Source organism: Monodon monoceros, unplaced genomic scaffold (genome assembly GCF_005190385.1).
Source record: "Monodon monoceros isolate NGI ecotype Baffin Bay Population unplaced genomic scaffold, NGI_Narwhal_1 Super_Scaffold_10, whole genome shotgun sequence".
NCBI lineage: Eukaryota > Metazoa > Chordata > Mammalia > Artiodactyla > Monodontidae > Monodon > Monodon monoceros.
In genome coordinates, this window is record NW_021703766.1 from 44,051,452 (window position 1) to 44,076,247 (window position 24,796).

The 24,796-nt window shown below is 34.9% G+C and overlaps 1 protein-coding gene across 1 annotated transcript in view; it reads right to left on the reverse strand.

Annotated features, from left to right (window-relative positions):
* Positions 1-9,055: 9,055 nt before the first annotated feature.
* ZNF569 (zinc finger protein 569) overlaps positions 9,056-24,796 on the reverse strand; it is a 60,711-nt gene continuing 44,970 nt past the window's right edge. The window contains exons 4-6 of the mRNA XM_029211969.1: positions 20,006-20,132; positions 19,602-19,694; positions 9,056-12,210 (exon numbers count right to left, since the gene is read on the reverse strand). Coding sequence (XP_029067802.1) covers positions 10,385-12,210; positions 19,602-19,694; positions 20,006-20,132 — 2,046 coding nt within the window. The 3' untranslated portion in view covers positions 9,056-10,384. The remainder of the gene's footprint in view (positions 12,211-19,601; positions 19,695-20,005; positions 20,133-24,796) is intronic.

Below are 24,796 nucleotides of genomic sequence, written 5' to 3' on the forward strand. Positions count from 1 at the left end.
GGAGATTGTATTCAATATCTTATAATAACATATAATTGAAAATAATATGAAAAAATATATATGTAACTCACTTTTCTGTACGCCTGAAATGAACACAATATTGTAAATCAACTATATTTCAATTTTTAAAGGTTTAAAAGTTAGTTGTAATCTTTAAAGATATAAAAATATCCACTAGAGGAACTAAAAAAGTGATCTTGTGTAGATAGATTAAAACACAAAATGGGTTTTAGGTCTAAATTGTTACAAGACAAAGAAGAAATTATCTATTGATAAAGGTGTCAATGCATTTAGAAGATAAACGTACTTGCATTCAACGTCAGAGCCTCAAAATATATGTAGTAAACATGGACAGAATTGTTGGGAGAAATAGTTCTACAATACTTGGGGACTTAAGTACCTTATTTTCAATAATGAAAAGTATATCTAGATAGAAGATCAATAAGTAAGTGGACTTGGACAACACAAAAACCAACTAGCCCTAACAGACATATTTGGAACATTCCACCCAACAACAGCAGATACACATTTTTCTGAAGTGCACATGGAACATTCTCCAGGATCATAAAGTAATTCTCATTTTAAACAACTGAAAGCATACCAAGTATCTAACTAATATGAAACAAGGTTAGAAGTCAATATTAGAAGGAAAATTGAAAAATTTGCAAATATGTGGGAATTAAACAACATACTCTTTAAATGACCGATTGGTCAAAGAAGAAATCACTGGTGAAATTAGCAAATACTATGAGATGAAGGAAAATAAAAACACAACATACCAAAACTTATGAGATTCAGTGAAAGCAGTTCCCAGAGGGAAATGTACAGCTATAAATACCTATATTAAAAAGGAAGAAAATCTTAACCTAACTTTACATCTTAAGGAACTAGAAAAGAGGAGCACACTAAACCCAAAACCAGCAGAAGGAAGAAAATATGGACAAAAGCAGATACAAAGAATAAATGAAACTTAAAAATAGAATCAGTGAAACCAGAAGTTGGTTATTTGAATAGATCAAAATTGTCAAACCTTTAGATTTGTCTAAAAGTGGGGACATTACAAACCTTACAGAAATTTAAAGAATTATAAAAGAATACTACAAATAATTGTACACCAACAAATTAAATAATGTAGATAAAATGCAAAATCTCTAGACACAAATTACTGAAATTGACTCAATAAGAAATTGAGAATTGCAACAGACCTGTAACAGGTAAGGAGGTTGAATCAGTAGTTCAAGACCTTCAAGAAAGAAAAGTCCAGGTCCAGGTGGCTTCACCAGTGAATTTAAACTTTTAAAGAAGGATTAACACCAATCCTATTCAAACTCTTCTGAAAAATAGGAGAGAATTATCCCTAACACATTCTATGAAGCCAGCATTATCCTAATATAAAGCCAGACAAAAATACCACTAGAAATGAAAACCACACATAAATATCTCTCATGGATATAGGTACAAAAATCTTCAACAAAATATTATCAAACCAAATCCAACAGTACATTAAAAGGATTGCACAGCTTGACTAAGTGTGATTTATTCCAGGAATACAAAGGTGCTTCAACATAAGAAAATAAATGAAGTTAATACACTTCATTAATAAAGCAAAGGCCAAAAAAACCCAACATGATCATCTCAATTGATGCAGAAAAGGCACTTGAAAAAATTAAACAGCCTTTCAGGTTAAAAATGCTCAGCAAACTAGGAATAGAAGGGAATTTCCTTAACATGATAAAGGGCATTTATGAAAAACCCACAGCTAACATCATCCCCAATGGTGAACATCTGAAATCTTTTTCCTTAACACCAGGAACAAGACAAGACTATCTGATTTCACCATTGGTATTCAACATTGTACTGGAAGTCCTAGCCAGAGAAATTAGTCAAGAAAAATAAAAGGCATCCAAATTCTAAAGGAAGAACTAAACTATCTCTATTTGCAGATGACATGATTCTATACATAGAAAATCCCAAAATGTCCACAGGAAAACACTTGAGCTAATAAATTTAGTAAAATTATAGGGTACAGGATCAGCACAAAAAAATTGTTTTTCTATACACTAGCAATCAACAATACAAAAAGGAAGTAAGAAAATTCTATTTATAATAGCGTCAAAAAGAATAAAATATGTGGGAATAAATTTAACCACGGGAGTGAAAGACCTGTACACTGAAAACTACAAAACATTGCTGAGCAAAATTAAAGACATTATTAAATGGAAGGACATTCCATTTTCACCAATTGGAAAATGTAATAGTGTTGTATTACTCTACCAGGTCTGCCTAGTACCACAGACTGGATGGCTTAAACAACAGAAATTTATTTCTCACAGTTCTGGAGGCTGGATATTCAAGATCAAGCTGTCTGCAGATTTGACGTCTCCTGAGGCCTCTCTCCTTGACCTGCAGATGGCCTTTTCTCTGTACATGCACATTCCTGGTATTTCTTCCTCTTCTTAAAGAACAAAATTCGTATTGGATTACGGTCCCACTCTTATGGCATCATTTAACCTTAATTGGCTCCTTAAAGGCCCTATCTCCAAATATAGTCCCATTGTGGGTTAGGGCTTCAACATAGGAATTTGGGGACACAATTCAGTCCATAACAACTAGTAAGATGGCAGTAATCCACGAAGCAATTTACAGATTCAGTGCAATCCCTATCAGAATTCTAATACTTTTTTTCAGATTGGGAAAGCTGATCCTCCAATTTATATGAAATTTCAAGGGTCCCCAAATAGTCAAAACAACACTGAAAAAGAAAAACAAAATTGGAAGATTCACACTTTCCAATTTCAAAAACTACTTCAAAGCTAGAGTAATCAAAACAATGTGGTACTTACATAAGGGCAGACATATAGATCAATGGGATAGAGTTGAGTCTAGAAATAAACCCAAATATCCATAGCTGATTGATTTTTGGCAAGGGTGCCAAGAAAATTCAATGGGGTACAAATAGTTTCTTTAAGAAATCTGCTGGGACTACTGGTTAACTACATGCACAAGAATCAAGGTGAACTCCTGCCTCACTCCATTTACAAAAATTAACTTGAAATTGAACAATGACCTAAATTTAAGAGTTCAATTTTCAGATTCTTAGAAGAAACACAGGGGTAGATCTTCCTGATCTTGAATTTGACAATTAATTTTTAGATTTGACATAAAAAACAGGAATCAAAAGAAAAGATAAATTGAAATTCACAAAACTATAAACTTTTTCTACAAAAAGACCTTATCAAGAAAGTGAAAAGATAACATATAGAAGAAAATGTTTATAAATCATGTACCTGTTGGCCATTTGTACCTTCTCTTGAAGAGACAGAAATCCTAACACAACTCTGCTTGCTTGTGGTCTATTTCAATTAAATGTGTGTGTGCATGCACACACACTACCACTCTATTATACTGTCAGATTTTTCTTGGAATTCCATATGTTCTTTTACTGTAGATTAGACCTAAAACTGATTCCTACCTTATCCCCGACTGCCTCAATTCCTGTTTCTCTGCATACTCTAGGGTTAAACCAGCAAAAATCACAAGGCTGACTTCAGTGGTCAGTTTGGATATGTGTCTTAGTATCCCTAATAATGGTGAGACCTTCATGAGCAAGGGACACCTTCGATGGTGCACATGGTTAATGAGAAAATAGCTAGAACTTATAGGGATCTTCATTACTTGGTCTCATCCTGCTCAATAGTTTTTCAACTGTGGTTCCAGGAAGGAAGCTCTAGTTAGATCCCACAGTATTTATCAAGATTCTTCCTGCTGGTAGGAGCAAAACTCCATCTAAATTACCTTCTCAATTAGGTTATTTGAAACTCAAGTCATTTCAAGGAAAAGAATAGTGGAATTTTCTCTGTAAAGGTGACAATTACTCTAGTAATAGGCCAGTCTCGTCTCTTAAATATTAGCTCTGCATCTTTTTTTGTTGCCTTTTGTATTTTGGGCTTTGTTGATCACTTAACTTTTTCCAGTACTCAGCTTTAAAATCCCATTCCAGAAGTTAACTGGCCATTTATCCTAAAGAAAAATGGAAAACATCCTAAGATTAGGAAAAAGGCAAGGATGTCTTCTCTCACCAGCGTATCTGGAAGGCCCAGCCAGTGAAATAAGACCAGAAAAGTAAATAGAAGGCATACAGATTGGAAAGAACAGCAGCAACAACAACAAAATTGTCTCTATTTGCAGATGACGTTGTTTTCTATATAAAGAATGGAAAGGAATCTACAAAACAAAAATATCCCTCTCCTGCCAATGAAACAGTTAAGTTTATATCTAACAATATATGTACAGGAGCTGAAAACCAGAAGACACTGACGAAAAAAATCAAAGATCTAAATAAGTGAAGAGACATATTGTGCTTATGGATTGGAAGTCTCAACACAGTAAAAAATTTCAATTTTCTCCCATGTAATATAAAGGTGTACTACAATTCTTATCAAAATCTAAGCAGCATTTTTGGGAAAAAAATGGTGGATCTAAAGTTATAAGGAAAAGCAAAGGAATTAGGATAAAGCAGTTTTGAAAAAGAAGGATAAAGGGAGAAGAATCACTATTTTGCTACAGTAATCAAGACAGTGTGGTGTTGGTAGGGTGACAGATACATAAATCAATGGAACAGAAAAGAGTTCAGAAATAGACTCACATGAGTAGGCCACCTGATCTTTTACAAAAGTGCGAAACAATTGAATAGACAAAGGATAATTTTTTTCAACAAATAGTGTTGGAACAATTAGACATCATAAGCAAAAAAAATGAACCTTGACCTAAATCCTATACCTTATACAAATTAACTTAAAATATATATAGACTAGGTAATATCCACATTAAAACTTTAAAATTTTTGTGCAGCCAAAAAACCAATATTTTAATAATGCAAATATTTGACAAATGGTTTGTATACAGAATATAACACTAAAAATAAAAAATTAATTACCCATTAGGGCCACACCCAGTGGCAGTGAGGTAAGTTTTTTTTTTTTTTTTTTCGGTACGTGGGCCTCTCACTGTTGTGGCCTCTCCCGCTGCGGAGCACAGGCTCCGGACGCGCAGGCTCAGCGGCCATGGCTCACGGGCCTAGCCGCTCCGCGGCATGTGGCATCTTCGCAGACCAGGGCACAAACCCGCGTCCCCTGCATCAGCAGACGGACTCTCAACCACTGTGCCACCAGGGAAGCCCAGTGAGGTAAGTTTGCCTCTGCTTCACCAACAGGGTAGTATCAAGCAGGATGAACTTCTATGGTGGCCCAAAAGCACTGAGGTTGAACTAGGTTGTTCCAAGCAGTGCTGCTCAATAATCAGCTTCTCACCCTCCTCAGTGTTATCAGGGCCCAATAGGGAGCTGAACTTTCATCCCCACTTAACAAACTGTAGCAACAAAGGTGGTGATAGCCAACACCCTTTCCCCACTTTCATCTTCCCCATCTGTTCTAGCTGGGCTGAATGGAGAGCTTAACTTCCACCCCCATCCACTGAAAATGAGGCAGATGGCCATGTTCCACTTTTGCTGGGGTGGAGACTGTGGGGCCTAGTAGGGTGCTGAACACCTACCCCAACCTGGACTTCTAAGCTACACCTAAATAGAGTAACTGCCTGCATAAAGGAAGGATCTACAGTCTAACAACATAACACCCAAAATGTCCAGAATAGAACTGAAAATCATTAATTGTATCAAAAAACAGGAAAATCTCAAACTGAATGAAAAGACAATCAAGAGACATCAACACCAAGATAATTTAATCTGACTAGAAATTTAAAACAGCAATCATAGAAATGCTTCAATGAACAAATTATGTACACATTTGAAACAAATAAAAAAATAGAAAATCTTAGCAAAGAAAGGGAGAATATAAAAAAATGGATTTTTGGAGGGGGCTCTGTTGGGTCTTTGTTGCTGCGCTCGGGCTTTCTCTAGTTGCGGCGGGCGGGGGCTACCCTTCATTGTGGTGCGTAAGCTTCTCATTGTGGTGGCTTGTTGTGCTGTATGGGCTGTAGGGCACACGGGCTTCAGTAGTTGTGGTGCACATGGGCTCAATAGTTGTGGCTCATGGGCTCTAGAGCGCAGGCTCAGTAGTTGTGGCGCACAGGCTTAGTTGCTCTGTGGCATGTGGAATCTTCCCGGACCAGGGATCGAACCTGTGTCCCCTGCATTGGCAGGTGGATTCTTAACCACTGCACCACCAGGGAAGTCCCCAAAATGGAATATTTTTAACTGAAAAATACAGTAGCCAAAGTAAAAGACTCAATGGATGTACTCAAGAACAGAATGGAGGGGAGAGAGGAAAGTATCAATGAACTTATAGAACAAGAGAAATTACCCAATATGAACAACAGAGAGGGAAAATATGCTGAATCCTAGAAGGAAAGGGGAAAGTCAGGCTGAAAAGGCATTCAAAGAAATGGCAGAAAATTCCTCAATTTTGTCAATAAACATAAGCCTACAGATTCAAGAAACTAAGCAAACCCCAAACAGGATAAACCCAAAGAAATCCATGCCAAGACACATCATAATAAAAATTCAGAAAACAAAAAACGAGAAAAAAAATGAAAGCAGCATGAGTAATTATACATTACCTGCAGAGGAACAATGATTTAAATGACAGATTTCTGATCAGAAAACATGACGGCCAGAAGGAAGTAGCACATTTTTCAAGTGCTGAAAGAACTGTCAATCCAGAACTCTATACCAGCAAAAAATATTCTTCATGAATGAAGGTGAAATGAAGACATGCTCAGATGAAGGAAAACTAAGAATCTGTCAGGAGATCTATTATAAGGAAGTTCTTCAAGCAGAAGAGAAATGAAGGAAATGTGGAACATCAGGAGTGAGGAAAAAACATAAAGTAAAAACATGGGTACATTTAATAGATTATCTTTCTCCTGTTGAGTTTCCAAAATTATGTTAGATGGTTGAATCAAAAATGGCTACATTATCTCATGTAGTTCTTAAGGTACACAGAGGAAATATTTAAGATAACTATGCAATAAAGTGGGGGTAAATTAAAGGAGCTCAGTTGAGATAAGGTTTTGAACTGGCTCAATGTTAACAAAAGTAGACTGTGATGAGTTACATATGTATAATGTAATACCTAGGGCAGCTACTAAAAAATTATACAAAGAAATGTACTTAAGAACTCTATAGATAAGTCAAAGTAGAATTCTAAAAAAATGCTCAAATAACCCACAGTAAGACATGAAAAGTGAAACAGAGGAGCAAAAAAACAGAACAAAACAACAAAGTGGCAGAGAATGTTCACAGCAGATTTGTAATAACCCCAAACTGGAAACAATTCGAATGTCTTTCAATGGCTGAATGTTTAGAGAAACCATGGTATATCGATACCATAAAAAACTACTCAGAAATTACCCAAAAAAGAACAAATTATTGTACCTGCAACAAGTGGAATTGATCTCAGGAGAATTATGTTGAGTGAAAAAAGCCAATCTTAAAAGATTATATAGTGATTACATTTATAGAGCACTCCTATATGAAGAAATTATGGAGAATAGATTAGTGGTTTGCAGGGATTAGGAGTGGGGAACAGGGGGAGGAAAGAAGGATGGTTGTGACTACAAAGGGATAGAACAAGGGATCTTTGTGGTGTTTCAAGTTCTATATCTTGATTGTGGTGGTAGTTACATAAATTTAAACTAGATAAAATGGTATAGAACTAGAGATACACATACAGAAGTGCATGTAAAATCAGTGAAATCTGATAAGGCCTGTGAATCACACTAGTGTCAAATGTGATATATAACTATAATTACATAAGACATTACCATTAGGAGAAAGTGGATATAGAGTACACAGAGTAGTCTAGGTTATTATTTCTTCAACTTCTATAAATCTATAATTATTTCTAAATAAAAACATTTTTTGGAAGTCCCAGTAGAAAAAATAGACAAAATACATGAATGGGCTATTCACAGAAAAGGAAATTTGAGTTCTATAAATATTTGAAAGGCCTGAATATGAAACAGCTGTGGTATAGGAAGAAGTGAACTTTCACATCCACTGAGCTCTTACCTGACACATAAAAATCACCAGCATTTGAATTCCCATGTAAGGATCTAGAAACCAAAGAAAGAGTTGTTGAAATACATTGAAACTGCTTCTGCTCTGATACAGGTAACTATCCTTGGCTTGATATTTTACATTAACATTTTACAGTATGCATGAATGGTCTTTATCCCTCAATTTGAACCAACCCAAATGCAGGTGACTTTTTTTTCCAAATGGAGAGTCAGTTACCCCAACAACTGAATATTTCTTTTGTTTCTTCACTGCTTTCAAATAGGGAAGAACTTGTGTTTAAAAATGAAAAATTTAAAAATTGGTCTCAAACAAAGGCTATTTTATACTTCTGATGTGTGTATCCTAATTAACATTATGAGGAGAGGGTAAGCAAAATATTATCTTAATTCAGTTTGGTTTATGTATTATTAAAGATATTTTCTATAAATGTTAGTATCTGATCAAAAATAATAATCCATTTTAAAATTGTTTCTATAGGTCCAGGTTTTCTCTATCCATTTGAGTTTTTAAAAAATAAATGTATTTATTTTTTTGGCTGTGTTGGGTCTTCATTGTTGCATGTGGGCTTTCTCTAGTTGTGGTGAGCAGGGGCTACTTTTTGTTGCGGTGTGTGGGCTTCTCGTTGAGGTGGCTTCTCTTGCTGCGGAGCACAGGCTCTAGGTACATGCGCTTCAGTAGTTGTGGCGCACAGGCTTAGTTGCTCCATGGCATGTGGGATCATCCCAGATCAGGGATCAACCCCGTGTCCCCTGCATTGGCAGGCAGATTCTTAGCCACTGCACCACCAGGGAAGTCCCTATCCATTTGATTCTTATTTTAGAGAAACAAGAAAATAAAGACAGGCAAGAGAGAATTAAAAAACAAAACCTACAACATAATTTTGACAACCAGATTTGTTACTACTGTCATATTTGCTTTCATTCTTTTATTAAGGAAATATTACAGATAAATATAACAAGTGCCTTCACTTCCTAAAAGGCAATCAATGTCATATATGTATCCATGATCAATACACAGTACTGTTCTTTGCATTGTTTTATTAAATTTATAGAAATGTTATACCATGTTTCAATGTACATTTTGCTTTTTTCTGTCAATATTATATAATCTATCCATGTAATGATATATCAAATTTGTATCTTTAAATATTGTGTTCTATCATACAAATAATCACATTGTATCAATCTATTCCTCTACTAATGGAAATGTATGTTCTTTTCAATTTAGAGTAATACAAACCATGATGCAGTGAACATAAAGAGATGCATGAACACATGCATCTCTGTGCATATATGTGGGTGCCTCTGAAGCCAATACACCAAAGTAGAATTGAATGTTCCATATTTATGTGTTTTTAAAGAGATCCTGTTACTCTAAAGTAGTAAATATAGTCTATTTTTTCATTATATAGAATTTTGCTTTTTATATTCTAGTCTTCAATCTGGGTTTTATTTTTGTATATGGTATAAAGAACTAACATTTTTTGTTCATATGAATCTTCCATTTATTGAATAGGCCATCCTTTTCCCAATGATTTCAATAGCACTATAATACACAAAATTCCCATGTCTTTCCTCCAGTCTTCAATTTGTTTCCACTGATTTATTTACTCATAAAGAACACTGTTTAAATGCTACGAGCTTTGAATAAATATGCAATGATATCTAGTAGTCTATCTTCTCTTTTGTTTTTCACGTTTGTTTCAGCTATTTGTGGCCCTTTACATTCCCATATAAAATATTGAATCAGTTCATGAAATTCTTAAAATATAACTAACTGGTAAAAACTTTGAGTGGAAGTACTTTAAACTTAGTGATTTGTGAGAAAATTTATATATATTTTTACCATGTCAAGTCTTTTCAGAAAATGTTATTTTTCTCAGAATTTCAAGTGTGACCTTCAAAATGTTTTATAACTTTATATATGTCTTGTAATTCATTATTGTTTATTCTCAGGTATTTTATATCAAGATATTTTCTAATTAACTATTCTAGTATGAGAGGTTATTTTAAGAGTTTTTTTTTTTCTCCAATCTTCTTTTTCTTGGTTAAGAGATTGGCTAGGAGCTCAAGTATCATGCTGGCATGCTGATGAAAATATCTTATTTCAGGTTTTAAAGATAATGCTGGATAAATATTATCATTAGATATCTGCTGAAGATTTTTGATGATCAGCTTTCTCATTATACAATTTGTCACCTTGGTAAGAACTGTGTCACAAATGTGACTTCTTCAAACGGCTTTCCCACATTCACAGTTTTCTGCTCTAGATCCGATAATGTACTGTGCAAGGAGGTGCTAATTCCTTCCAAAGGCTTTTCCATATTCACAAGATTCAGAGTTTCTATTCCTAATGAGTATGAATTCTCTGGTGTCTAACAAGGTGTGACTTTTGGCTGAAAGCCTTACCACACTCATTACAATGATAAGGCTTCTCACCTGTATGTTTTCTCATATGAAGTGTAAGAGATGAGATTTGAGAAAAGGCTTTTCCACATTTACTACAGTCAAAGGGTTTCTCACCTGTATGACCTCGTATATGTATAGTAAGGGAGGAACTTTGGGAGAAAGCTTTTCCACATTTATTACATTCATAAGGTTTCTCACCTGTATGACCTCTCATATGTACAATAAGGGAAGTTCTTTGAGAGAAAGCTTTTCCACATTCATTACATACATAGGGTTTCTCACCTGTATGACTTCTCATATGTAAATTAAGCAATGAGCACTGAGAGAAAGCTTTCCCACATTTATCACATTCATAAGGCTTTTCCCCTGTGTGACTTCTCAGATGAAGAGTAAGGGAAGCAATTTGAGAGAAGGCTTTACCACATTCATTACAATCATAAGGTTTCTCTCCAGTGTGAACTTTCTGATGTGTAATAAAGTTTTGCTTTTGGCTGAAGGCTTTACCACATTCATTACATTCATAGGGTTTCTCTCCAGAATGAATTTTTTCATGAGCAATGAGATTTGATTTCTGGCTAAAGGCTTTGCCACATTCCTTACATATATAGGGTTTTTCTCCAGTATGAATTCTCTGGTGTCTAACAAGATTTGACATCTGAATGAAAGCTTTCCCACATTCATTACATTCATAAGGTTTCTCTCTAGTATGAATCTTCTGGTGTGTAATGAAGTTCTTTTTGTGGCTGAAGGCTTTTCTACATTCCTTACATTCATAAGGTTTCTCACCAGTATGACTTCTCATATGTACAGTAAGGGCTGAGCTTTGAGAGAAGGATTTTCCACATTCATTACATTCATAAGGTTTCTCACCTGTATGAATTCTCACATGTATAATAAGCATGGAAAACTGAGAGAAGGCTTTTCCACATTTATCACATTTATAAGGTTTCTCTCCTGTATGACTTCTCATATGAAGAGCAAGAGATGCTATTCGAGGGAAGGCTTTACCACATTCATTACATGCATAAGGTTTCTCCCCAGTATGAACTTTCTGATGTGCAATGAGGCTTTGCTTCTGGCTGAATGCTTTTCCACACTCATTACATTCATAAGGTTTCTCTCCAGTATGAATTTTTTCATGATCAATGAGATTTGATTTCTGGCTGAAGGATTTCCCACACTCCTTACATGCATAGGGTTTCTCTCCAGTATGGATTCTTTGATGTCTAATGAGATTTGACATTTTAATGAAAGCTTTTCCACATTCATTACATTCGTAAGACTGCTCCCTACTGTGGATTTTATGATGTTTAATGAGTTTTTCCTTTTGGCTGAAGGCTTTTCTACATTTTTTACATTCATAGGGTTTCTCTCCAGTATGAATTCTCAGGTGTCTTATGAGGTCCAAAGTTTGATCAAAACCTTTTCCACAATGATTACACTTAAAGGGGGTTACTACAAGATGGGATAAGCTATTGCCAAATGATTTCATAGGTTCATTATATTCACAATGTTCTTTTCTTATAAGGATTCTCTCATTATTATAATAGTTGAAATTATTATGTTCTAAACACTTTCCAAATAAGTCGTATTTATAGAGATTGTGACTGGAAGGAAAAAAGTCTGAGTTTGGAGAAAATGCATTTGCAAATTTCTTATGACATTCATTCACTTTTTCTTCAGTCAGTGTTTTTGTGAATTTATCTTCAAGTTGTGTCAAAAGTCTGTCCTGGATTTTCTGATGCTCATCCATCCCCCATATTTCTCCTAAAACAAATTGCAAATAAATATCACTTGTAAATTTTTCCAATATTATATCAAAAAAATTTTTTAAATATACTAGTATGGGATTGGTTCTTAGCTTATGGCCTAGTGTCTTATTAAGCAAATTCCAGGTACATATAGCTTCTATTTCCTAAGCTTTAGGAAATTCCAGGAAAAGAAATATGAGTAGAGACAGATATTTATGAATACAAATAGCTTTGACTGCTTTTAAATGGGATCTGAAAGAAAAAAGGTAAACTGTTGGATAAATAAGAGGGAGAATTCAGAATGTACAAATAAAGTAAGAAGAAATAGCGATAGAGAAACAGACAAAAACAGGAAGCTAAAAACTCATAAAAGTACTTTACAGGACTCCATTTAAATAAACTTTTTGACATAATTTTCTGGAAAATATAAATGACCAAAACTGACTCTATAAGATGTAGAAAACAAATACCAATTTCCACAAAATAAACAGAAAAATATGAAAAGAAATACCCCAAAACAAATAGAAAAGGCCCAGAGATATTATCATGGGAATTTAAACAAACACCTAAGGGACAGCTGTCATGCTGTACAAAATATTATTAAAGAAAAAAGAATTCCCATTTTTTTGTGTGTGAGACAAACATAATATTAACACCAACACCTGATAAAGATGACAACCAAAAAAGCAAACTATACACCAATTTCATTTTTGAATATCAATGCAAAAACTCTACATATCAAAATGACCCAGAAGAAAAAACAAGTGACCCAAAAGCACATTAAATATAAGACATATATATGTTGTTTTTTTCCAGGAATATGTTTCAATATTAGAAAATCTATTACTATAAGTAAATACATTAACAGGTCAAAAGTGAAAAATCAAGTAATCGTTCCAAAGATATTAAAAAGATGATAAAATTCAACACCTATTTTCCATAAAAATCACTTTATAAAATGGGAACAGACAGACACTTATTTAACTTGAGAAAAAGCACAGTATAACTTAAACCCTGGCACTGTTCTTAATGGGAAAAATCCCAAAGCATTCACATTAAAGTCAGGAATAAGAAAAAGATAAGTACTATCACAACTATTATTACAGTACAGGGTAGTGTATTAAATAAGAGAAAGAAATGTATAAAAACTTGGAAAGGAAAGGTAAAGTTAACATTATTTGTCAATACTAAAACTGTTAACTTGCAAAATTGATTCAACTGAAAAATTATAAAAAGTAAAAAATTAAATTCACTATATATAGTAAATTAATATTCAGTTTCAGTAACCTTCATATATACAAACAACTATTTAGAAAATATAGCAAAAGACTACACTTACAATGACAAGAAAAATATGAAAAATCTGGGAATAAATTTAATAAGAAATGTCTAAAAATTATAAGAAAAATTTAAAATGCACACACAGATTTGAACAAATGCAAGTGTTATAGGTTGAATTGTGTGTTCCCCCTTTAAAATATATGTTTAAGCCCTAACCCCCAGTACCTCAGAACGTGAAGTTATTTGAAAATAAGGTCATTGCAGATGTAGTTAGTTAAGATGAGGTCATACTGGAGTAAGGTAAGCCCCTAATCTAATATGACTGGTGTTCTTATAAAAAGAATGCCACATGAAGAGACAGAACACAGGGAGAACACTATGTGAAGATAAAGACACAAATTGGAGTTATGCTGCCACAAGCCAAAGAATGTCTGGGGATACCAGAAGCTGAAAGATACAAGGAATCTTCTCCTATAGGTTTCAGAAGGAACATTGCCCTACTTACACCTTGACTGTGTATTTCTAGCCTCTACTTCATTATGGCAGCTCTAGGAAACTAAGACAAAAGGTGTATCACATTCCTGGAAAAGAATATTCGATAGCAAAAATGGTAATTATTTGCAAGTTAACCTATCAACTTAAAGTGGGTTCAATAAAAATGTTTGAAAATGCAAGTAAATAACAGCTCAAGGGAAAATGATACTAGGGGTTGCCAGCAGAGAGGAAGACATGGGTAAGAGAAGAAAAATTACTTTTCAATATATATCCTATTGTACTTTAAAAATTTTGTACTACAAGTATGTATTATATATTTAAAAAAGTGAATAAATAAAATTGCTCTGAACAATACAGTAATTAATAAAATGAGAACAAACAATAGGAAGGTAAAAATTGGATAAAAGAATCAGAATAGGGACTTCGCTGGTGATCCAATGGGTAAGACTCTGCGCTCCCAATGCTGGGGGCCTGAGTTCGATCCCTGGTTGGGGAACTAGATCCTGCATGCATGTTGCAACTAAGAGTCTGCATGTCACAACTAAGAAGTCCGTATGCTGCAACTAAGAGTCCACGTGCTGCAACGAAGATCCTGCATGCCGCAACTAAGACCCAGCACAGCCAAAGTAAATAAATAAATATTTAAAAAAAAGAAGAAGAATCAGAATATAAAACAGGAAGAGCCTGTGTAGCATGACTGAAAGGGAAAACAAAGAGTGGGAAATTATGCTTAAATATGGCCTCATAAATACATGAATTTATCTCTGATCCTACACAAAACCACACTAAAATTAGATAAGGAAAGAAAAAGATATAAACTAACAAAGACAAAGACCACTCTTCCACCCTAGAGAAGATGGGAGATTACTCTCTTGAGAAATATAAGCAGAAAGGCTCTAGAGTCAAGGACACCAGGCAGAGAAATTCGGAGATAAGGAACTGGCTCAAATGTAGAATAAATGAACGTCTACATACCCAAAGGTGAGACATTCAGTCCCCAGTGGCTGCTTAGCTCTAGGAGAAGAAAATGGAGATTTTTCTCCCTCTCTGCCAGACTGAGAATAAAGTAAAGGAAAAATTCTTGTGAAGCTATAATGCAGGTAAAGTTAGAGACGTGGTTGCAGATTATAAATGTAGAAAAGAAGGCAGAATACTAAGCTTAAGCTATTGAGTCCCCTCAGTTCAGGGAAACAGAAAAGCCCAATTAAGCAAAAGGTATTGAGGGAGAAGGTAAGATCAGGTCTTTAAGGTACTATCCAAGTAGAAGTGTAAAAGAGTTCCAAGGGCAAGATCAAAATATCAAATGTGACAGAAAAGACTCCATGTTTTAAGATGGTGAAATGAAAAAGTATCTGATCTCTTTTCCTCTATACAAACAGGAATGAAAAGTCATTGATTCTTCAATAATCCTAGGTGGTGGCCGTAACCCCAATTATAATAAATGAGTTAGTGTTGACAAATACAGTGAAGGGTGGAATAGGGAAAAAAGGATTCTAAGAGAAGACAGCTGTTCATGCTGATCTTGGGCACAGCAAGCAGCTGACATTGTCAAAATGGATATCACACCTTGAAGGGCAGAATTAATTAACCCCTGATTACAACATGGAAATTTGGGAGTAGAGACTGATTACAGGAGACTTGACATCCCAAGGTATGTCAAGGAAGCCAGGGCTGAACGAGGAAACACTGTGAAATACTGTCTTTTTAGGAAGAAGTCTGTTGGGGTGAGAGTGTAAGATTCAGAGTTATGAGAAGAATTGCAGCTGCAGTTCCTTTTTGGATGAGAAGAAGTAAAACCTAAACATATTCACAAAACCATGTAGAATAAAAGGCTTTAGTATGAAGAACAGATGCATTCCTATACATCAAGAGTCGGCAAACATTTTCTTAAAGGTCAGATAATAAATATTTTAGGCTTCGTGGGTCATACAGTCTTTGACACAACTATTCAACTTTGCCTCTGCAATGTGAAAGTATTAATAGTTAAGATGTAAATGATTCATTGTGGCTATATTCCAGTAAAACTTTATTTACAGAAACAAGTGGCTGGCCTACAGGTCATAGTTTGCAGATTCCTGCTCTAGATCAGAGAACTTTCTTTCCTTCCCTAACAATATCCTTCTTTAAAAGTCAGGTCAAGGAGGAACTATCCTCACTCATAAATGAGAAAGTACTGGAATCAGATCTCTAAAAAAGTATAAGAGAAAAAAGAAAAGAAACATGAGATAAAGAAAGCAGACAAAAAATTCAAGCTAAAACAATTGACACATAGTAAATGAAAATCTTGATTAAATGTATTGCCATGAATGAAAAAACTTAATGAAAATATCAACTATAAATGAGCTCAAAATAGAGATACAAATGCATGAGGAAGAAACAATGAGAAAACAAAAAGGGCTAAAAAAAATTAACTAGCAGAACCAAGAAAGAAAGAAAAGAGAGAAATAAAACCATCCAAAGTAATGAACACCATGCAAGTGGGGGGAAAAAAGAGAGACAGATAGGCTACATAAAGACTTTTAGGGACCCCCCTGGTGGTCTAGTGGTTAAGACTTCGCCTTCCAGTGCAGGGGGTGTGGGTTTGATCCCTGGTCAGGGAGCTAAGATTCCCTCATGCCTTGGGGCCAAAAAACATAAAACAGAAGCAATACTATAACAAATTCAATAAAGACTTTTAAAATGGTCATCAAAAAAAAAACCTTAAAAAATTTAAAAACTTTAAGTATTGAAATTACAGCAAGGTAACTTCATATTGCAAAACAAGATAGTGGATAAAGCAGAAATTCTGAAGCATCACTGGGCTTATAGGAAGTAGCATAAATCTCCAAGAACACTACAATCCTCTCCAACAACCATGCCTGAGCACCATACACACAAAAAATGAACAAAATAAAAACAAGTATTAGCCAAAGTCAGGTCTGAGAGAGAACAGACCTGAAAACAACCTGCAAGACAGATCTGTCTTGAGTACCTATGCAAAGCCTTGTTAACTAAAGTATAAGGCTCTTGGGCCATCAATAAAGAAGAGAAGCTCAACTAAGATTCCTACAAAAAGCCAGGACCTTCAAAGAATGTTCAACTGATCCTCACTTGGTAACGCCTCTTGGCACCCACCAGAAGTACATGCAAATCATCTTCAGAGGAAAGCAACCCCAATTTAGGACAACAGAATTAGCACAAATTAAGATTTTAAAAATTTAAATTTAGGATCAGCAATCATCAACTATGTGAAGAACCAAAATACACTGAGTCCTCAAAAACAAGATATTTAAACCTGAGAACTTAAAATACTGGAACTGTCAGATACTGAATACAAAAGAGTTATGTACAGTATTTTTAAAGAAACAAATGATAGAAACACAAAGCTGAAGAAGCCACAGAAATTACTAGGAAGAATCAGAAAGATGTGAGAAGAAAAAAACATAGCAAAAACAAAAAGAAGAGGAACTTACAAAAATACAAAATACTACTACTAAAAATTTTTCAAAGGTGGATGAGTTAAAAAGATGAATAAACATGATTGAAGAGAGAATTAACAAAATGGAAGATTTATCTGAAGTAATTACTGAGAAGGCAACACAGAGATACAGAGGAAGAAAATAGCAAAGGATATTTAAAAATATGGAGAAAAAAAGGTCTAGCATCTATCTAATATGACTCTCAGTGGTAGAGTGTTAAGGCAATGAATGAGAGCCAATATTTGATGATGCTAGCTGAGAATGTTGCAGTATTTATGGAAGACATAAATAAGAAGACAACACTATGAATAATTTTATACAAACATTTGAAAACACAGATGAAACAAATTGTTAAATATAACAGATGGCCCTGGAACATCAATATATGGTAACCTTCTTAAAATACAGAGGAAATTTAAATATTTATGGCAATTTCTTTGTTCAACTCTGTGAAAATTAATTCGAAAACCAGGATTAAAATGGTATCTTTCTGGAAAATTACAGCCTATTATCAAAAACTATTGCCAAGAGAGAAAAAAACATCTATATAGAACAGTTATAAAAGGAACAATGGAGAAGGGCTTCCCTGGTGGCGCAGTGGTTGAGAGTCCGCCTGCCGATGCAGGGGACACAGGTTCGTGCCCTGGTCCCGGAAGATCCCACATGCCACGGAGCGGCTGGGCCCGTGAGCCATGGCTGCTGAGCCTGCACGTCCAGAGCCTGTGCTCCGCAACGGGAGAGGCCACAACAGTGAGAGGCCCACGTACCGCAAAAAAAAAAAAAGGAACAATGGAGAAAAGCTGTCAAAGAAACTTCCCTCAAAAATCTGCAAGGTCCAAATAGTTCAACAGGTAAGATAAATAAAAATTTTACGGGAGTTTTATGCCAATGCTATATAAATGTTCTAGAACGTGAAGAAAAGCTTCTAAATTTTATTTACAAAACCGGTGTAACATTGACTTCAAAGCTTGACAGAGTTAGGATATTTAAATTCATAGCAAAAATGTAAGTATGATTCATTATTAAGAAATATTTAAATAATATTCACCCATATACACAAAAGGAAAAAGAATCATATGATAAATCTCCTGTAAGAAAAGATTGTTATTTTAACTATGTGAACTTTAACGGTGGTAAAAAGTACTTTAAAGAGCAATGAGTGACCAGAAAAAAATACTAGAAAAACAAGAGAAACGGCTAATCACCTTAATATGTTAAGAATTCATATAAATTAAGAACTCAACAGAAAAAAAGGGGCATAAAACACAAACTGTTCATAAAAAAGAAATATAGATTTTAAACATATGAAAAGATGCTTGCCTTCATTTATAATAAACGAAATGCAAATTCAAACTATAGTAAGTTATTTTTCATTTATCAAACTGGCAATGATTTAAGGAATGCTAATAGACTAAGTTGCAGAAATTGTCAGTAGAAGTATAAATTGTTATCTCCTTGAAGAGCAAAAAAAGACATCACAATATCTTTCAAATTAAAAATATATGTATGTATATGTATGCATGTATACATATATATGTGTACGCATTATACATATGTATACCCATGTATCACAAACACACAAGCACATGCATATATACGTGACAAATGTAGCAGAAAATGGGAGATAACAGAAAAGTAGGACTGACTTTAAAACTTTATCGAAGTAAAAGGATTGTAGTCATTACTGAAGTATGAGAGCAAAAGCTAAATTACAGTGGGAAGTGTGACTATGGGTACAAAATATGATGCTAAAGCATTTACAATGGAAGGAAAAAGAGAAAATAGTAAAGGACTCTAAATGTCAACAAGTTTATTTAAACAACTTCAATTCTGTAAATATCTGAACGTAAAAGGAAAGGAGCCTATGTAAAAAGGTGGGCAGAAAGACTAGAATGATTACCAAAGCAAAGCTGGGAATGAATTAGGAAATGTTGATATCTAACACAGAGGTAAGAAAGCCAACTGGTCTTTTAGGTTCTGAGGAAAGAAGTTAAGAATATTATCTAGAAATGACATCTTACATATATAAAAAATTCACACCAATTGTCACTACAAAGTTCTATGGCCTTAAAAAAAATAACTTTGAAGAACATTTCAGAGGGATCAAAAACTTACAGATTAACAATTAAAGGGCCCTGGCCCCTCCTCACCTGTATGGTTCCTTCCCACTAACCTGGACAATGTCTCTTTGACACTTCTTCCTCCACCACCCATGGTTCTTCTTGCTCCAACTTGAAAATCACATCAGGTTTGGTGAATGGACATCCTGTCAAAGGGAAGTGACATAAGATTTGGGCATAAATACTAGGAACAATCATTCAAGAACTGAGGCTGGCCCAGGGAAACCAGGCTTTCTGAAGGACAAGAAAACTATGTTTTCTAGGAATACTGCCGCTTGAAACATAACCAAGGATGACATTTTGCTTTGAAAGCTGCAGCATGCACATGAATGTGAGCAAAGGCACCTAAAGGTCACACTCAGGCTAACATTTAAAGGTTCCACACATTTCAGAAACCCTGGGGGAAAAAAAGGTAATTTACTCCCAGAGTTTTAGTTATATAGGAAACTACCCTTACCCACAGTGATTAAGTTGTTATAGTTTTCTAGCATCACATTCCAGTACAGGTTCCTTTGAGCAGGATCCAACTGCTGCCACTCTTCCTCAGTGAAGTCAATAGCCACATCTTTGAATGTCACTGTTTCCTGTAACAACATATTCCCACTCAATCTGGAGTCATCCATCTTAGATGTAGTGGACAAAACATATTGAAACTTGTTCTGATAGTACACAGAGGTAAGAGATTATAAAATAAATTTTACCTGTTTTTGTTATTGTCTGAAAGAAAAATATCATTTTAGCAACATCCTGTCAGTTTATGTTCATTCATTGATTTAGCAAGCACACATTTTTAATAACTACTGTGAGTTAAAGAGATCTTGGGTACTAATTTATACTGAGTGTAAAAACTGGGGGAATACAAAACTGTACTAAAGTTAATTGGTCTGGGAACTCACTAGATCCCTGTGATTCATTGGTACATGAAAAAATGAAAATAGGATTTGGATGGAAGCAGAAATGGGGAGAGAATGACTTTGAAGTATAGTAGGAACATCCAAACAGAGATATTCATTGATTTAGCAGTTGCATATATTGTTCATTAGATCAGAAGAAATCTAGATTGAAAATGAGAATTTATTGTTCATAAGCCTATAACAGGTGTCTGCAGCCACGAAAACTGGATATATTTTTGTTCAGAGTTCACATATACTGAAAAAAGAGTGCCACAAATAGAATGCTACAAATACCAACAGATATAGAAAAAAGATTAATGAAGTTTTTTTTAAATGGTCTGAACATGAAATACAACCAGAACTGTGAGAAAACAGTACCAAGAAAAATTAAAGTGTCAGAAATGAGGGACTGGTAACAAATTTCTTCAAAGAAGTGTGATTTGAACAAAGAAATCAAATGCACTTTTTCTAGTTAAAAACCAACATGCCCCAAAAATATAAACATAAGAAAAAAATCTTCAACAGCACTGGAAAAAAGGTAGCTTTCCATATTTCCTATACTTTGAGGAATGTCTATGAGATGGGGTAAGATAAAAGGAAATCACCAGGAGCTGGCTCATAAAAAATGTTTCTGATAATTTATTTCTAGGTCCTAAAAGGACCCTATGACCATGAACATCCACTAAAGTTGAGAGTATGCTGTGGGAATAATGGAAACTCCTCTTTTGGAGCCCTTTTCTGCTGAAGACCAAGGACTTATAAACAATCAGGCTTAAGAAACCAAAAGCAATCATGGCAAAATAAGACATCCCTCTGCAATGGCCCCACTGCAAAAACAGTAATTTGGCATCCATCTATGGACAAAAGTGCCTTTGCGGGAACTGTGGGGTCCAGCACCGTATGCTAAGGGACTGCAAAGGAGTCTTGCCTACCCACACGTTAAGTTATAAGCATACAGACCTCAGTCCTGGCTATAGACCCTGAGAGGCATGTGAACTGACTCTAGCCTCTCTTGGTCATGGTCCAGGAGCCCCCAGAAAATGACTGTCTTAGACAAGCACCCAATGGAAGACAGAGCTTTTGTGAAAGTACACATCTCCAGCCAAGAAGTTCCAGTACATCAGTGGAGCAAAAAATACAAGTTTGGACTCATCAGAGAGGGTAAGAGGAACAGTTTGACTTTACCTACTTCACCCCTCCACCAAGGCAACACAGCTTAGGGCCAAGAGACATCTTGGCCCATGATTTCGTTCATGAAGGAAAATAAGGATGTGTGAGTACCCTGCTTTCCCAGCTATGTGGGATGGTGCCAAAGAGTGTCATTTTTCTCTCATCACATCCAAAGTACTGAATTGTGAGCTGTGTCACTGAAAAGTCTGAGACAGCAGCAGATAACATTCTCAGAGGACGTTACAGAGAAGCGGATCTTACTAACTGTGCTAAGGACACCATCAAGAAGTAAAAAAGAGGAGTCAAATAAATACAATAAAAAATGAAAGAGGAGACATTATGACTGATATCACAGGTACAATGACCATGAGAGACTGCTATGAACAATTATATGGTAACAAAGTGGATAACCTAGAAGAAACATAGAAACATACAACCTACCAAGACTGAATCATGAAGAAATAAAAAATCAGAACAGACCAATAATGAATAAGGAGTTGAATCAGTAATCAAAATCTTTCAATAGAGAAAACCCTCCCCTCCCACCAAAAAAAGAAAAGCCGAGGACTAGATGGCTTCCCTGGTGAATTCTACCAATCATTTAAAGATGAACAGATGCCAGTCTTTCTCATACTTTCCAAAAAATAGAACTGGAGGGAACATTCCCAAACTCATTTTACAAGGCCAACATTACCCTGATACCAAAGGCAGATACGGACACTACAAGAAAAACTATAGGCAAATATCTCTAATGAATATAGATGCAGAATTTTTCAACAAAATATAGGCATACTAAATTCAACAGCATGTTAAAAGGATCATACACCACAATCAAGAAGGATTCATTCCTGGGATGCAAGGATAGTTCAACATATGCAAATCAATACATGTGATACATCACTTTAATAGAATGAAAGACAAAAATTATATGATCATTTCAATAGATGCAGAAAAAACACTTGACAAAATACAACATCCTTTTGTGATAAAAACTCTCAACAGAGTATAGAAGGAACATACCTCAGCATAAAAAAGGACATATATGATAAGCCAACAACAATATCATATCCAATGGTAAAAGGTTGAAACTTTTCCTTTAATATCAGAACAAGACAAGGTACCCACTCTCACCAGACCTATTCAATATAGTATGGGTAATCCTAACCAGAGCAATCAGGCAAGGAAAAAAAATACATCCAAATAGGAAAGAAAGAAGAAAACTGTCTTCTTTTTCTTTGCAGATGATATGATCTTATATATAGAAAATCCTAAAATCACTGCCAAAAAAACTGTAAGAACTAATCAACGAATTCAGTAAAGTTGCAGGACACAAAATCAACAGACAGAAATCAGCTGTATTTGTATACAGTAACAACAAAATATCTGAAAAAGAAATAAAACAATCCCATTCACAATAGCATCAAAAACAACAAAAATACTTAGCAATAAATTTAACCAAGGAGGAGAAAGCTCTAGACACTGAAAAATATAAGATTTTGATGAAGGAAACTGAAGAGGACACAAATAAATGGAAAGATATCCCATGTTCATGGATTGCAAGAATTAATATTGTTAAAATGTCCATACTACCCAAAGCCATCAACAGACTCAATGCAATCACTATCAAAATTCCCAAAGACTTTTTTCACAGAAACAGGAAAAAGTGATCTTTTTATGGAAAAACCCGAATGAACTTTTTGGCCAACCCAATACAATTTGTATGGAGCCACAAAAGACCCCAAATGGCCAAAGCAATCTTGGGAAAGAACAAAGCTGGAAGCATCACATTTCCTGATTTCAAACTATATGACAAAGCCATAGTAATCAAAACAGTGTGGTATCTGCATAAAAATAGACACGTGGACCCATGTATAAGAAATGAGAGTCTAGAAATAACCCCCTTGTATCAGTCAACTAATACTTGACAAGGGAGTCAAGAATATTCAATATGGGGAAAGGATAGTCTCTTCAATAAATGGTGTTGGGAAAACTGGATAATCACATGCAGAATAATGAAACTGGACACATCTTACACCACTAAAATTAACTCAAAATGGTTAAAGATTTAAAATTAGACCTGAAACAGTAAAACTCCTAGAAGAAATCATAAGGATAAAGCTCTTGACATTGGTCTTGGCAACAATTTTTTAAATATGACATGTAAAGCATGAGCAATATAAGCAAAAATCAATAAGTGAGGCTACATCAAACTAAAAAGCTTCTGCACAGCAAAAGGAACAATCAAAAAAATAAAAAGGTGATTTATGGAACAGAAGAAAATATTTGCAAATCATATATTTGATAAGTGGTTAACATCCAAAATAAAGAACTCATACAACTCAATAGCAAAAAAACCCAACTTGAGTAAAATTGGGCAGAGAAACTGAATAGACATTTTTCCAAAGAAGACATACAATTGGCCAACAGGTACATGAAAAAATGCTTGACATCACTAATCACCACGGAAATTCAAATCAACACCACAATGAAGTGTCACCTCACACCTGTTATAAAGGCTATCATCAAAAAGACAAGAGATAAAATGTGTTGGAAAGGATGTGGAGAAAAGTGAACCCTTGTTCACTGTTGATGGGAATGTAAATTGATACAGCCACTATGGAAAACAGCACAGTACAGAAGTTCCTTAAAAAACTTAAAAATAGAATTACCATATAATCCAACAATCCCATTTCCAGGTATATGTCCAAAGGAAATGAGAACAGGAGTTTGAAGACATATATGCACTCCCATATTCACTGCAACATTATTAACAGTAACCAAAATATGGAAACAATCTAAGTGTCTGTCTGCAGATGAATGTATACAGAAGATGTGATATATATATATACAATGGAATACTATTCTGCCATGAGAAAGATGGAATCCTGCAATTTGCAACTCCATGGATAGATCTTTAGGGCATTATGCTAAGTGAAGTAAGACGAAGAAAGACAATTACTCTATGATATCCCTTATATGTAGAATCCTGAAAAGTCAAAATTATAGAAATAGAGAACAGAATGGTGCTTGCCCAGGTCTAGGAGGTGGGGGTGATGGGAAGATGCTGGTCAACAGGTATAAACTTCCATTTATAAGATGAATAATTTCTGGGGATCTAATGTACAGCATGGTGACTATGGTTAACAATACAGTATTATATACTGGAAACTTGCTAGAGAGTAGAT